At 46.5% G+C, this 13426-nt stretch overlaps 1 protein-coding gene across 2 annotated transcripts in view; it reads left to right on the top strand.

Annotated features, from left to right (window-relative positions):
* EPRS1 (glutamyl-prolyl-tRNA synthetase 1) overlaps positions 1–13426 on the top strand; it is a 1308133-nt gene that overhangs the window by 682535 nt on the left and 612172 nt on the right. For both annotated transcript variants that reach the window (XM_069608586.1, XM_069608585.1), the window contains one exon: positions 2436–2678. In XM_069608586.1, coding sequence (XP_069464687.1) covers positions 2436–2678 — 243 coding nt within the window. The remainder of the gene's footprint in view (positions 1–2435; positions 2679–13426) is intronic.

The raw sequence follows: 13426 nt of genomic DNA, 5'->3' as shown, positions 1-13426 counted from the left end.
TGCCCCTCACCTGCTTGCCTTTGCCCCTCACCTGCTTGCCTTTGCCCCTCACCTGCTTGCCTTTGCCCCTCACCTGCTTGCCTTTGCCCCTCACCTGCTTGCCTTTGCCCCTCACCTGCTTGCCTTTGCCCCTCACCTGCTTGCCTTTGCCCCTCACCTGCTTGCCTTTGCCCCTCACCTGCTTGCCTTTGCCCCTCACCTGCTTGCCTTTGCCCCTCACCTGCTTGCCTTTGCCCCTCACCTGCTTGCCTTTGCCCCTCACCTGCTTGCCTTTGCCCCTCACCTGCTTGCCTTTGCCCCTCACCTGCTTGCCTTTGCCCCTCACCTGCTTGCCTTTGCCCCTCACCTGCTTGCCTTTGCCCCTCACCTGCTTGCCTTTGCCCCTCACCTGCTTGCCTTTGCCCCTCACCTGCTTGCCTTTGCCCCTCACCTGCTTGCCTTTGCCCCTCACCTGCTTGCCTTTGCCCCTCACCTGCTTGCCTTTGCCCCTCACCTGCTTGCCTTTGCCCCTCACCTGCTTGCCTTTGCCCCTCACCTGCTTGCCTTTGCCCCTCACCTGCTTGCCTTTGCCCCTCACCTGCTTGCCTTTGCCCCTCACCTGCTTGCCTTTGCCCCTCACCTGCTTGCCTTTGCCCCTCACCTGCTTGCCTTTGCCCCTCACCTGCTTGCCTTTGCCCCTCACCTGCTTGCCTTTGCCCCTCACCTGCTTGCCTTTGCCCCTCACCTGCTTGCCTTTGCCCCTCACCTGCTTGCCTTTGCCCCTCACCTGCTTGCCTTTGCCCCTCACCTGCTTGCCTTTGCCCCTCACCTGCTTGCCTTTGCCCCTCACCTGCTTGCCTTTGCCCCTCACCTGCTTGCCTTTGCCCCTCACCTGCTTGCCTTTGCCCCTCACCTGCTTGCCTTTGCCCCTCACCTGCTTGCCTTTGCCCCTCACCTGCTTGCCTTTGCCCCTCACCTGCTTGCCTTTGCCCCTCCTCTGCTCGCCTTTCCCCCTCGCTTTGACCCCTCCTCTGCTCGCCTTTCCCCCTCGCTTTGACCCCTCCTCTGCTCGCCTTCCTCACTTGCTCCGCTTGCCATTGCTCCTCCCCTGCTCGGCTCTCTAAAATGCTTCCTCACTGCACTTCAGTTCACCTCGATAGCCAAACTCCTGACTCCTGCACAGTATTGTCCTCTCTAATTCATTTGATTCTTCTGGGAAAAATTAGCTTGTTGTACAATTGCATAAATAGAGTTGTGTGTTTCTTTTAAGGGTGCTTTTTGTTGTTTGGGGGCTGATGACATGTACGTGTTCACCATGTTTGGGCCAATTGCAAGTGGTCTGCACTGCAAAACTGCTAGTCGACTTTAATTTAGCTACATCCGCCATCTTGGATACCTTATGCCAGCCCTACAGATAAGGGGTGATTCGGCCACTTTTACTCCTTTAAAATTACGTGAATACTCCCAAAAAATTAAAATGGGGAGTAAAAATATTCCAAACAAAAAATGGGAAACAGACACATATGACCTTGTGGTCCATAAATATGTTTGGACCAGCAGTGCAACGTAGTATAGTACCATAGGTAGAAATTGCTATTATTACCGACTAAAATAATACATGTTAAAGTCTTCCCATTAATGTGAATGTATTACTAGGTGTAAAGAAATTATTATTACAAAAACGTTTCCGTTTGTTACTTCAAGCATATTTATATTCGCTTTACTCCCCAAAAAATCATTTTACTCCCAACTTTCAAAAATAGGGAGTAAAATACTCCCACTTCAAAATCTTACCTGTAGCACTGCCTTAGTCAGTTGGCCTTGGATATCGCTCTTTAGACTGGCATTTTATCTGAGGGTCTATTGGCAAGGCATGTGGAAGTGCGTTGTCCGGAACAATCTGGCTTCTTGATTGAGTGAGAAGTACTCTGAAATTCTTACCTTTTATTCAACACGGCTTCATTATCAAGTGCAGTCCACGGACAGATCCTCAGATGAGAATCTTTTACTCCCTCTAGTTCACATGGATGGACAACATTGGAGGTCTCACAAGAGGCTATAAACGAGCTGTGGTGCCTTAGTGATTCACCATGTACCACCCGCAGGGCCTACATCATGGAGCGTGTAGCAGTGCGTAGCCCTCAGTGACATCCTTGATTCATCCTCTAGCCTGTAGCATTGATTTAGTCATAGTATGTGAAGAGTCTTTGACACATTTTCTTGCATTTATGAAACTATCATTTTGTGCAGTGGCTTATACTACTTTTGTGAAGAGTGTAAAGTATTGATCGGTAAACTACTAAGAATAGTCACCAAGTTTATAAAGTGTTGCATATATTTTAGTTGTCCTACTGGGGATACTCCTTTTCTAAATTTGCCCAAGCCTTATTACATCTGTAAGTTTACGTTTACTGCTTCTGTCTTTTTGTCTTTGTTTCCATTTTATATACCTTCAGGACCAGGTTGAAGTTGCTGTAAAAGTTCTTTTAAGTCTAAAATCTGAATACAAAGAAGCAACTGGTGTAGACTATAAACCAAAAAACCCATCTGCTGTTTCAGCTTCTGCTGCTACTATTTCTGTTGTTGCACCCACGTCTACTCAGGCTCAACCCAGTACAACAGACTGTAAAACTCTTTATGATAAAGTAACTGAGCAAGGTGATATCGTCCGCAGATTGAAAACTGAGAAGGCTTCAAAGGTAAATCCTTATGCTTATTTGATAGGGCGGTTTCTGTCTGCTGTTTTTTCATATGGTGAAAGGCATTATCGCACAGCTAGATTACAGTGTGTACTTAATTGTTTTCCTCCCTCAGTTGGTGGTAGAAGTTGGCCCTACAGGTAAGGGGTATTGCAGCCACTTTTACTCCCTAACAATAGGCATATACTACCAAAAAATAAAAATAGGGAGTAAAAATACTCTCGACAAAAAATCGGCAACCTGAAGCATCCTGCCACCGCTTTTCCCACACACCTCCAAAGTACTGTTTGGCCCAGTCGTATACATAGGGCAACAGGAAGATACCATTATTACTGGCTGATTCGAAGAGGTGAAAATGTATTGTTTAATGTGCATGAATAACTAGGTGCAAAGAAACATTAATTATAAAACATTTCTTTTTTACATTTAAAATTTTTTTTCTTGCATCTAATATTCTCGCATTAGGAATGGGATTTACATTTCTACCACGCCCCCCCCCAAAATAATTGTACTACCAATTTAAAAAACAAATCTGGAGTAAAGTACTCCCACCTCAATTTTATTTGGAGCACTGGTAGAAGTTGTTAATCGGCTAAAAGCATTCTTCTGAGGGAATCATGGTAGCTCCAAGGTATGTTGTAACACTTACAACATTAAATAAGGGAATTTCCACACACATATGTTAACCATTGAGGTGAGTACAATTATGTGATTGTTACAGGTAAGTAGACTTGTTTAGAATGGGTTCAAGGTGATTCACCATGCTTTGGGGGTTAAAAACAGGTCCTTTTGGTGCAGAATCTGGCTGGTCGTACCTCTTTTACACTTTGGGACCTGTATTCACTCCTCCAGCAGTTAAAAACTCATAGAAATCTGCAAGGCACTGCTTGGCTTCAATTTTCTTGGGTAAGATAATGTTTGATGTTGAGATGCCCACCATGTGAAGTATAGGCCCAGTGTTCAAAATAATGTTTCATTTCTGTATTGAGATGCCATTGTGGAGGTCTCCAGATTTGTAGTCTCGTGGTCTGCAATCTCCAGATGTTTGTACTAGGTAGCTATTAACGCTTTGAGTCTTCATATGGTTGGAGGTCTACAGTGGTGGTTCCTGGGGCCTGGTGATGCATCTACAGTTCATATGGTGATGGGAAAAGATGTTCAGATGGGCTGGTCTGCAAAAGAACCACTGGGGGCAATTTGGGTGGTAGATATGTTGAATTGCTGGTTGAGGTGATTGTTTCAGCTGTCCAGTAGCAGACGATCTTTCAGTTACTGTAAGGTGCAGTGGGAGTCTGCGATTGCAGTTCAGGTAGGGTCAATGCTTTCATAACAATTCTTTAACAGTTCTTTAGCCGATTGTGGCTGCCGTTCAAAAGGGCTCAGACCCTGTCTGAGATCATGGACACTGGTGTTCATAGCTTCTACCTTTTTGTGTTTGGCCTGCGCAGTGAAGGTCAAGGCTTTCACTGGGAGCATGTGGATCCTCAAGGCTTGCGCCCTGGCAGCTTGCTGGCCAGATCATGAAGAGGTGCTGCTGGTTCCTCGTGTCTCTCTAGTTGGCTGAGGAATGTGTGTTCTACAGCATGGGGTCTGGCATGGGTTCACATGCTCATGAATATTCCCAGTCATCGGGCCGGGAATCCTCGGTAAAAGAAACTGTTTCACTTTCACTTACTGTATTTATCCTCTAAACCAATCACTGTACTCCGAGTCATACTGCCCACAGCCAATGACTGCCCTCTCCCTAAGTCCCTCCTCTGGCAGCCATCTTTAGATTTTTACTGCACGTTCAAGTGTTGGGAGTCCTTGAGTTTCGCTCTGTGAGCTACGCTATGGTTTTTGCAATTTTCTCATGAAAAAGGACTTTTTTGTCAAACAAGACCCTGTGTGCTCTTCTTTTCATCGGCTGATCAGTCTTTTCGAAATTGCCCTAATGGTAGCATATACCATTAATAATACTCACAAGAGAGATGTCGAACCATTGTGTGATATTGTAGGTCATGTTAACAGTGGGAATGTCATCAGACATATCCTGCACTAGAAGTAGTTAATATCCTAACAATGGCTCAATCAATTACACATCATGAACACCTGGGTACAGTGTATCACGAGCAGAGAGCCGAAACACGCGTCGACGACTGACTTGAGAAAGAAAGCACAATATTAAGACTTTTCTTTGCTCTGTACTCCCAAAATGAAATAAGACCCTGAACAATAGTACTGTTTTTACAACTGCACCTCTACAAACTTGATGGACAGCAAGAGAAATGTGATCGAAAACCAAGGTCATAGCACAGTTTTACATTTGACAGGGTGTGCTTTTTAGCACGATTTGTGTCTAAAAGTATTACGCAACTCACAGTATACTAACCCCAAGCCACAAATGTGTATGCTTAAAACTGTTTTGTAAATAGTGAAGTGTAATAAGAATTTGTCTTTACATATTTGTTCGCATATTATTGTTTAAAAATGTTTTTCTATGTTGGTTGGTTTAGTCGCTTTGGAAGGCATATCTGTACACTGGATATGAATGTTCTAAAATAAATGAGTGACGTGAGACTGTCTGGTCCTCATTCTCTCTTGAGCTGTATGCATCGGTAACAGCAAACAACTGTGCAATTTGGCGCTGCTCTTAAACTAAGGGAGGCGTAACCATTCTCCCACAGGTAGAAATATGATTAAACCCTTCCACATTTGAGTCTGGTCCCCCGATTAAAAAAAAAAAAAAAAAAAAAAAAAAACAACCAGAGGTACCCAATAGTTGTACTGGTGTCTGGATACCCACAGGATTTGTCATTACTGCCTGGGTGGGGTAGAAGCATGATACACAGGAATGCATGTCTTGCTAGTCCATGCACCCAAAAGCACTCTGGGAAAGGGTGCGAAATCTCTTCACTTTGTTTCACAAGGATAGAGGGATAGTCGCTCGGTCTACATCAATCCGAGGATAGGGCTCCCCACACAAGTAGAAAGAGGAAGCATTGTAAGAGGGTTGACATGAGTATGATACAAATGTGAGTTACTGTTCGAAGGACTCCCCCGAGGCGGTGCCACAGGTACCATTTCCCAGCCTGGATGAATTTGAAAGCTTCCTCGTGAAGCTGTTCGGCATCTTCGCCAAGGTGCTGACGGCTTCACCCCTGGTGCCTCCATGGGCTCTTATGGGACCCACCACGTTTCCTGACTTTTGGAGCTCCCAAAGGGGAATGCTACCACATGCTTCTGGGTTTGGACAAAGGGGCACCTGGTTCCTTTTGGGGTGGAGCCCATGTATTCCAGGGAAGAGAGAGACTTCCTGGAGGAGTTTTATGAGGAGGGAGCAGATATTCAAGACTTAGGAAAACCCTCAAGCAGCCTTTCAGGAACTGATGACCATAGTTGCTGATGTTCTAGGCCTAAAGTCCAGTTCGAATTGACTGACATCCTAGACAAGGCTACCAAAAAGAAGACATTGGTTCCTTTTAATGCAGCGGTAGAGCCTCTGGTGTTAGGTGTGGGTGAGGCTTGCTTCTCAATCTTTAGTAGATGGGGAAGTGGCTAAAAAACATCACCCAGAATCCCGCCTTCTTTTTCAACTTTGCGTCCCCTGAGAGTTTGGTGGCTCTGGCGTTAAACCAGAAAATATCCACTTTTCCTAATCTTCCTGCTGACGGGGAAAGTAAGAAGCTGGCTGCTTAGGGGAAGCTTTTTTCCTCAGGCAGTGTTGCTCTCCAGGCTGTCAACACCTCCAGTTCATTAGGAGATTTCTCCTTTGGTCCAAAGCGGCCAGTGTGGCTGATGACATTCCTGAAGGCGAATTTAAATGGGGCTTTCTGGCTCTTGTCCAGGATGGCAGTGAGGCTTCCCTCCAGATTTTACAGTCTGAACTTGACAGAGTATTGTGTGGGTCATTCAATGACCACTAGTACGATGATTCATAGTGACTCTTGGATGGGGATAGCAAGCTTTGACCAGGTCCTACAATCTAAGCTTCTTGACATCCCCTTTGATGGGGTTAACCTCTTTGGGACAAAGGATTATGATGGCTTTCACAGCTTCCAGACATCCAAAATACATATAAATCCTTGGGACGTCCTAGATATACTCATCTCAGCTCATTGGCCTGCAAGCAAGTCTTTTAATGGCTGCAGATGGCATACATTTCTAGCTTAGTACTGGAAGTGGGATCCTTTTAGCCTCTGTTGTGCATTTGTTGCTTTGTGGCCTAACCCGACCTACAGGTCACAGTGAAGTGGTACCTAGACCCTATCTCAGGGTTCAAGAGGTCCCCTGAATAGGGTTGTTTCTTCCCAATCCCCACAGATCTGTTAGACTGCTCATCCATAACTGTGTGATAGGTATACGTGGACACAGGGGGTCATGGGGTGTCCCCCTCGTAAAGGGTATTAGCAAGGCAAAAGTAGGTATAAAGTAGTATAGTAAAAGTAAAAAGTTAGTGAAGACATTTAATAATCACAAAACCAGGATTCTAATTATTAAAAGGTCCACTAGTTGGCAGTCCGACTATAGAAACAGGCTGCATGGAGATAATATGCGTGATGTAAAAGGTATGTCATCATTTTTTTTAAAGTTCACGTTTCGTTATATATGTATTGGATTTAATGTCAGCATTGAAATCAAATATAACCGAAGAAATTCCATAACTCCTGATTATGTTCTTTCTGATGGATGTTCCTCCCACATATTCCTTATCACCCTCCCGACCTGCCCCATGTTGCAGATGGCCAGTACACCATTGGTTCTGTGGTTCCTCAGTCAGTGTGACAGATTAACCCACGGCTCCTCCACAATGGGCAAGGTTTTTGGTGGCTCATGCCCATTCGCCTATTATGTACGAGCTGCCCTTTACTGGGAAAGCCTGAGCGTTCATTGGAAAGGGCGTACCCTAGTTGACAAATTCAACCCTAAGATCCACTGCCATCAGACCGTCTTGGACACATACAGTCAATCAAATTCACCTGTATCGCGCAACTAATCACCAGGGACATCAAGGTGCTAACATGTGAAACGTCAGGCAGAGGTATTAGAGCGGGCCAGGTGAATTTGTACGTTTTAAGAGAGGCTTTAAACCGCTTTATATAAGTAATCACAATGTTGTGAAAAACAGAGCTATAGGGACACAAAGTACCACTACCTCCCATAAGGTGAATAATGCAGTGTAACATAAACAAAGAATTGTACAATGGAGAACAAAGTTTGCCTCCTCCAATAGCTATCTGGACATTGCTCCCAAAACAGATGAGCTTAGCAAAGCAAATAAATAAACCAGATCAGTTTGCCTCGAACAGTCCAGACAGGTTCAAAACAACGGCAAAAGGTTGCATTGTTCCATAGATGTGTATGGAGCAAACACAGCAAAAAGAAACTTGTTCCTAACATGAACAATCTCTGTTTTTATTTGAGTAAAGCAAGATGGAGGAGTCTGCGACTTCTGAGCCAGATGAGAATGTCTGTCCCTGAATGGGTTTATTCTGAGCAATATGAGAATTTCTGGCCCCAAATTGGCAGTGCTGTGTGGGCATTTACAGATGCAAATATCACTTGTGGTGAGCCCAACTACATTCGCTTGAGGCACCATTTGTTAGATAATCTTGGTAACGCTTGTGGTATGGAGGGTGGTTTTCTAAAGATTGGGTTTTATCCAAATGTGTCCCTTTAGCCCCACAAATAAGGAGGCTTATTAAGTCAATAGGAGATGGATGATTGACCATAAGCTCCTGTTTGGTGCTAATGTCATGGTTATTTTGAAGCCTCCAACAGGCATTGGTAGACTTTTTTTTTGTTGTTGTAATTAATGTATTTATTTATTTATTTTTACCTCTGACTGAAAGGCGTTGAGTGCTTGACAGAAAGGGGGGAGGCATGCCGTCTTCAACACTCTGGCATTGTTTTGGACTTCATTAAAGTATTCATTTTTTTTTTACTACTTTGTATTTGACTCCACTCTCTCTTTCTCTCCTCACATATCTGATGTCTCTAAGAAGTCACACTACCAGCTACACCTCCTCAGAGGTATCCTTCCTTTCCTCTCCTTCCCCCAGAAGCTCACTGTCTCCAGAGCCCTGGTTCTCTCGAAGCTGGACTACTGTAACAGCCTCTATCTAAATCTTCCTGCCTCTACTCTCCGCCCTTTGCAACTCATCCAGAACAGGACTGCGAGACTTGTACTTGGCCTCAAGCCCAGGGACCGTATCTCTCCAGGACTGAAATCGCTACACTGGCTCCCAGTGGCCGCGAGGATGAAGTTAAAAACCCTCTGCATTGTCCACAAGGCCTTCTGGGGCCTAGGGCCAAAATACCTCAACTCTCTCTTCCTAAATATCTTCCTTCTCGAGCTCTTCGCTCATCCACCTCCAACTACCTCGGGGTCAGCCGCTTCTCCAAGCAACGAGCTGGGGGTAGATCTCTCTCCACAGCAGGGCCCTCCTTCTGGAACAGCCTTCCTGCCTCCCTGAAACTTGAGGAGAACCATCTGCGGTTCCGGAAGCACCTCAAAACCTTCCTCTTTGCCTCCGCTTTCTCTCCCCTGCTAAAATCACTGAACCTGCACTGAATCTGCAACTGGCCACTCACCGATCTCGGTCCTTGGCCTTGCCACTCTTCCCTGCACTGCCTACCAGCACTACGGTACTGTCTCTGCATCCTACGGCCCCTTCTCCCGGCACTTACCTTGCACTTGCCACCAGCTGGCCCTATTACTGATCTTGTATTCTACTAACCATGTACTGCACTTCCCCTCGCCCCTTCCCCTTGCACTTTTCCCAGTCCCCTTACCATTGCACTTGCGCGATCTGAATGACACCTGGCCTAGTAGGATCGTTGTCTGTTCTCCCCTTGTTCCCCCCCCCCCGCCTCGTTGTGCCTTGAAACACGTGTATAGGCGTGTTACAAATGCCATATCCTATCATATTCGTATGCAACAACAAAGAAAAGGCAGTACAGTGGTTTATCTTGTAGGTAAGGCATAAATACAGGAAATATTAAGTCATTTCCAAACCATGTTCTATTCCTCCCCTCAGTGTACATTACCTCTATACTATTCCCATCAGGTGAACACATCCAAGTGTACTACTTAGTCTAGTCCAATTCCTGTACACAAGATGTATATAGCCAAACCCAGTCCGTAGACTGCAACCAAATCGACGATTAACCAAACCCCTTGCATGCTCCAGCCCAGGTGCCCTCCCTCCCCCGATGCCGCTGGTGCCTATCCCATGTGGCAACGTATTCAGTTGTATCACTACACCATCTTACTGACCGCCGCAAAGCCCATCAGCTGAGGGTTCAAACAATGCCAGAGTTAACATGTTCCCTGCAGCTACATCATCACTGACCTTCCTCTGTAAACTGCACAGTGCCATATCACCGTCTCCGGCTACCGATTCAGTTCCCCCAACCACACCTCACCTCCAGCTGCTTTCCACGCAATCGCTATCCTGCGCTTAGTCAAAACACACAAGGTTCTTCATCCTATTGATGTGAGCCTCCCCTCTCTTACGGGGAAACATGCACAATAAGCACTCCTCTAGTGTACAGTCATGCAAGTATGCCCCCCCCGCCAACACCTTACCTGCGACCTCCCGCGAGAAAGCCCTAATCACTGGCATGGCCAAAACATGTGCAGCATGCCCACCCGTTCGCTCGCACAACTGGGGCATCTCTGCTCTACTGCTCCCTGAAATTGTGAGATTGCATGTGGGCTCAGGTATGCCCTATGTGTAACATAGTTGCAGCATTTTCAGCCTACCATATCTGGACCCCTTCCGCGTATACATTAGCGCCTTACCCCACTCCCCATCCGTGAAGGCCCGGCCTGCATCCTTTACCCACTGGCCCTGTAGTCTAAACTGCAACATTGTCAAAGTGTCAAGTAAAATCTCATAGAGCCTAGAAACCATGTGACCACCCTCTGATAAGTCATAGGAGCCCAAAACCGTGTCCCCCTCCACTTCCTGCCTGAATTCGAGCCACCAAGCCTCTGTCGCCTTGATTACCCGGTGATATAAGAACTGGCCCCTTGGAATATCCTACTTTTCTTCCAATTCCGGGAAGCTTATCAAAGTACCGTCATTAAACAAATCCCCAAGGTGATAACTCTATTTTGTTCCTGTTAGGCAGAAACCTGTGCAGTTCCCTTTGGGGCCACTGCAAAAGATTTAGGACCACAGGTGTTGGCAGTAAACCCACTTGGTAGCAGTCTGTACCACCCAGATTTACCTGGTAGCTGTGGCTGAGCAGTCAGACTTCCCTCAAGAAGAGTTAGGGAGTATGCAAAGTAAACACAATAGGCACTCAGATACAATAGCACAAGCAAACACTGACCAGAGCTTTGGTATCAAGGTATATAATTATTTATTTAAAAACACACTTATTGAAACACTCCAGCACTATTATGGTAAATCACTCTAAACACAGTTACTATTATTATATATACATCCCTTATTCCTTATCAGACAAGTCTTAGTTAACACCACTTATTTCCAGACAGAGGTGAGCGCTTAACTATAGATGGCACTCCAATAAGTTACCGAAAAAGGGAGGGGGAAAAAGGCAGAATGTAGGAAAATACACCACACTAATACTTAGGAACTCTCAAGCAAGGCAGGAAAGTCCAAAGTTACTTGTTAGCCAAAGTCCAAAGGCCGGGCCCACTCTTGGAGAGAGCAGGGCACAAATGCACCCAAGATCACACAATGACACCAGGCTTAAAAAGTCTTGCAGGGAGTTCAGAAAGGTTTTAGTTGGGTTTCAGAAAAGTTTAGCCAGGGTGTGCCAGGCTAACCCAGGGTCGAAAGCCGGGGGCTAAATCTACCGCCGTACAGTCGGCTGCAAGGGAAGCCAGTCGGAACACGGTACTTTATGTGTGAAAGGATCCTCCAGCAGGGGAGTTGTTCCTGGCAGCGGGTGCAAGTCGTGGCGTCGTCCAGAGGAAGAGAAGATCTCGACTTGGAGGAAAGATGAAGGTCGTTGCACTGCCAGGGAAGAAACCAGCCGCAGAGTTTTCCGGTTAAAGGTACTACCCTTTGATTCGCGGTTGTGGTAAAACATGGCATCCCGGTTGCCGGGGTGCTTGGCACAGGCAAGGCGGCTGCGAGATGCTCCAGGAAGCGAAAAAGGAAGCAGACTGGTTATCGCCACCAGTCGAAGGAAGAAGACTCTCCGGGCTGGAGATCTCCTCGGTCGTTGGGAAAAGTGGTGAGACGGTTCAGCAGGGCTCCACCGGTGATGTCGTAGCAGGTCGGCTCAGCTTCTCCCTCGTCGGATTCTTGGGTCTTCTGGCGACTTCTAAAGTTCCAGTCCCCAAAGCCCTGCTTTTATGCAGAAAACCCCCATTCACTCAGCCTAGCTGTCACTCAAACATGCTAAGTGTTGAGCCGGCCTTGCGTAAATCCCTAAATCCCCCTCCACCCCCACCTATGTACCCCAGACAGAGTGGCACCACTTTGGAGGGGTTCTGTGGAGAAGCCTGCCAAAAAGTGGAACAAAGAGCTCAACTTGGGTTGGAGTCATAGAAGCGAACACAAACGCCATTTTAGAACCGAGTTTTGGCAAAAAATACCAACCAGAGAATTAATATTAAATAAATAAACCGGCAGTATGTTCGAGGCTATAGGAATTAAATAATTAAAGTTGGTAGCCTCGAACAATGGGAAATCCCATAGGGATATATTCACGGTCGAATATAAAAAGTAGTATCCACTGCCACCAGCCAAAACTCGATCAGGGGGGACGGAGACGTGCCCCCTCGACTAACAGACCCCGGGGCAATCGAATTGTCCCAGCCAGTACGTCCACAATATGATGGTTTGTACTGGTTCTGTTCAGAATTTGAGACTAGTGAAGTCAATGGTGACTTTACATGCCCTGGGAGACAGTAGTCAGTCCCAGGGGATTGAATTCTATAATGGGGTGTCACTATGACACCCCTGTGTTACTGCACTGAGGGTGCTGTGTAACACACATCACAAAAACACATGAAGCCCTATGGAGTAAAAGACCCCATAGCCCATTAAACACATCTAGAGTCAAAGAGACACACTCAAATTATGTCCAAGAGTGAGGGTGAGAGAGTCTCACTCTTGGCAGGAGAAAAAAATAAACCCCAAAAAATCCAGCAAAGCTGCTGGGCGGCGACTCACTAGGTTAGGAAATTCATCCTAAACAGAGAATTCTCCCTAACCGTTCCCAATATTGTCTGAGACTGGACCTCACTGCAGACTCTACCGCCACCCCCCCCCCTATTGCTGCCAGTAGTGTGCTGTCGGAGTATGGGTCACGCCTACCCACCAGCTTCCACCCCAGTTGTAATAGCATGGGCGTTCCCCCATAACCCCCCCCCTTTACCCTGAGGATGCAATAAGTCAATGTCCAATGTGGCCTCATCTGCTAGCCAAGTCATGACCTACTGTAACTGTCCCGCCAAATAATGGAATTCAAAGTGCAGTCAGCAGTTTAACTCCACCATCCTTAAAGTGTCTGCACAATGTCCCCAGCTAGATTCTACACCATTTCCCGCCCCAAATGAACCCTCTCATTGCGTAGTCTAGCCTGTGGAAAAACAGCTGGGGAATGTCGTAAGGTATATTAATAAAGTGGTAAAGGAGCCGCAGCAGCACTCATTTTCTCCTTCCAAGCCTGTAGCATGTTCGTCTCATGCTCTCTCCTGGGATCATGCCAGCCATCACCCCAAGGTACCGGAAGGTATTGGCTGCCCACTGCAGCGCAAGATTCGGCAGAGTACAGCTCCA

Source organism: Ambystoma mexicanum, chromosome 4q (genome assembly GCF_040938575.1).
Source record: "Ambystoma mexicanum isolate Mex_15411 chromosome 4q, UKY_AmexF1_1, whole genome shotgun sequence".
Taxonomy (NCBI): Eukaryota; Metazoa; Chordata; class Amphibia; order Caudata; family Ambystomatidae; genus Ambystoma; species Ambystoma mexicanum.
Note: the sequence above shows the minus strand (reverse complement) of the source record. Positions and strands in the feature narration are given on the sequence as shown.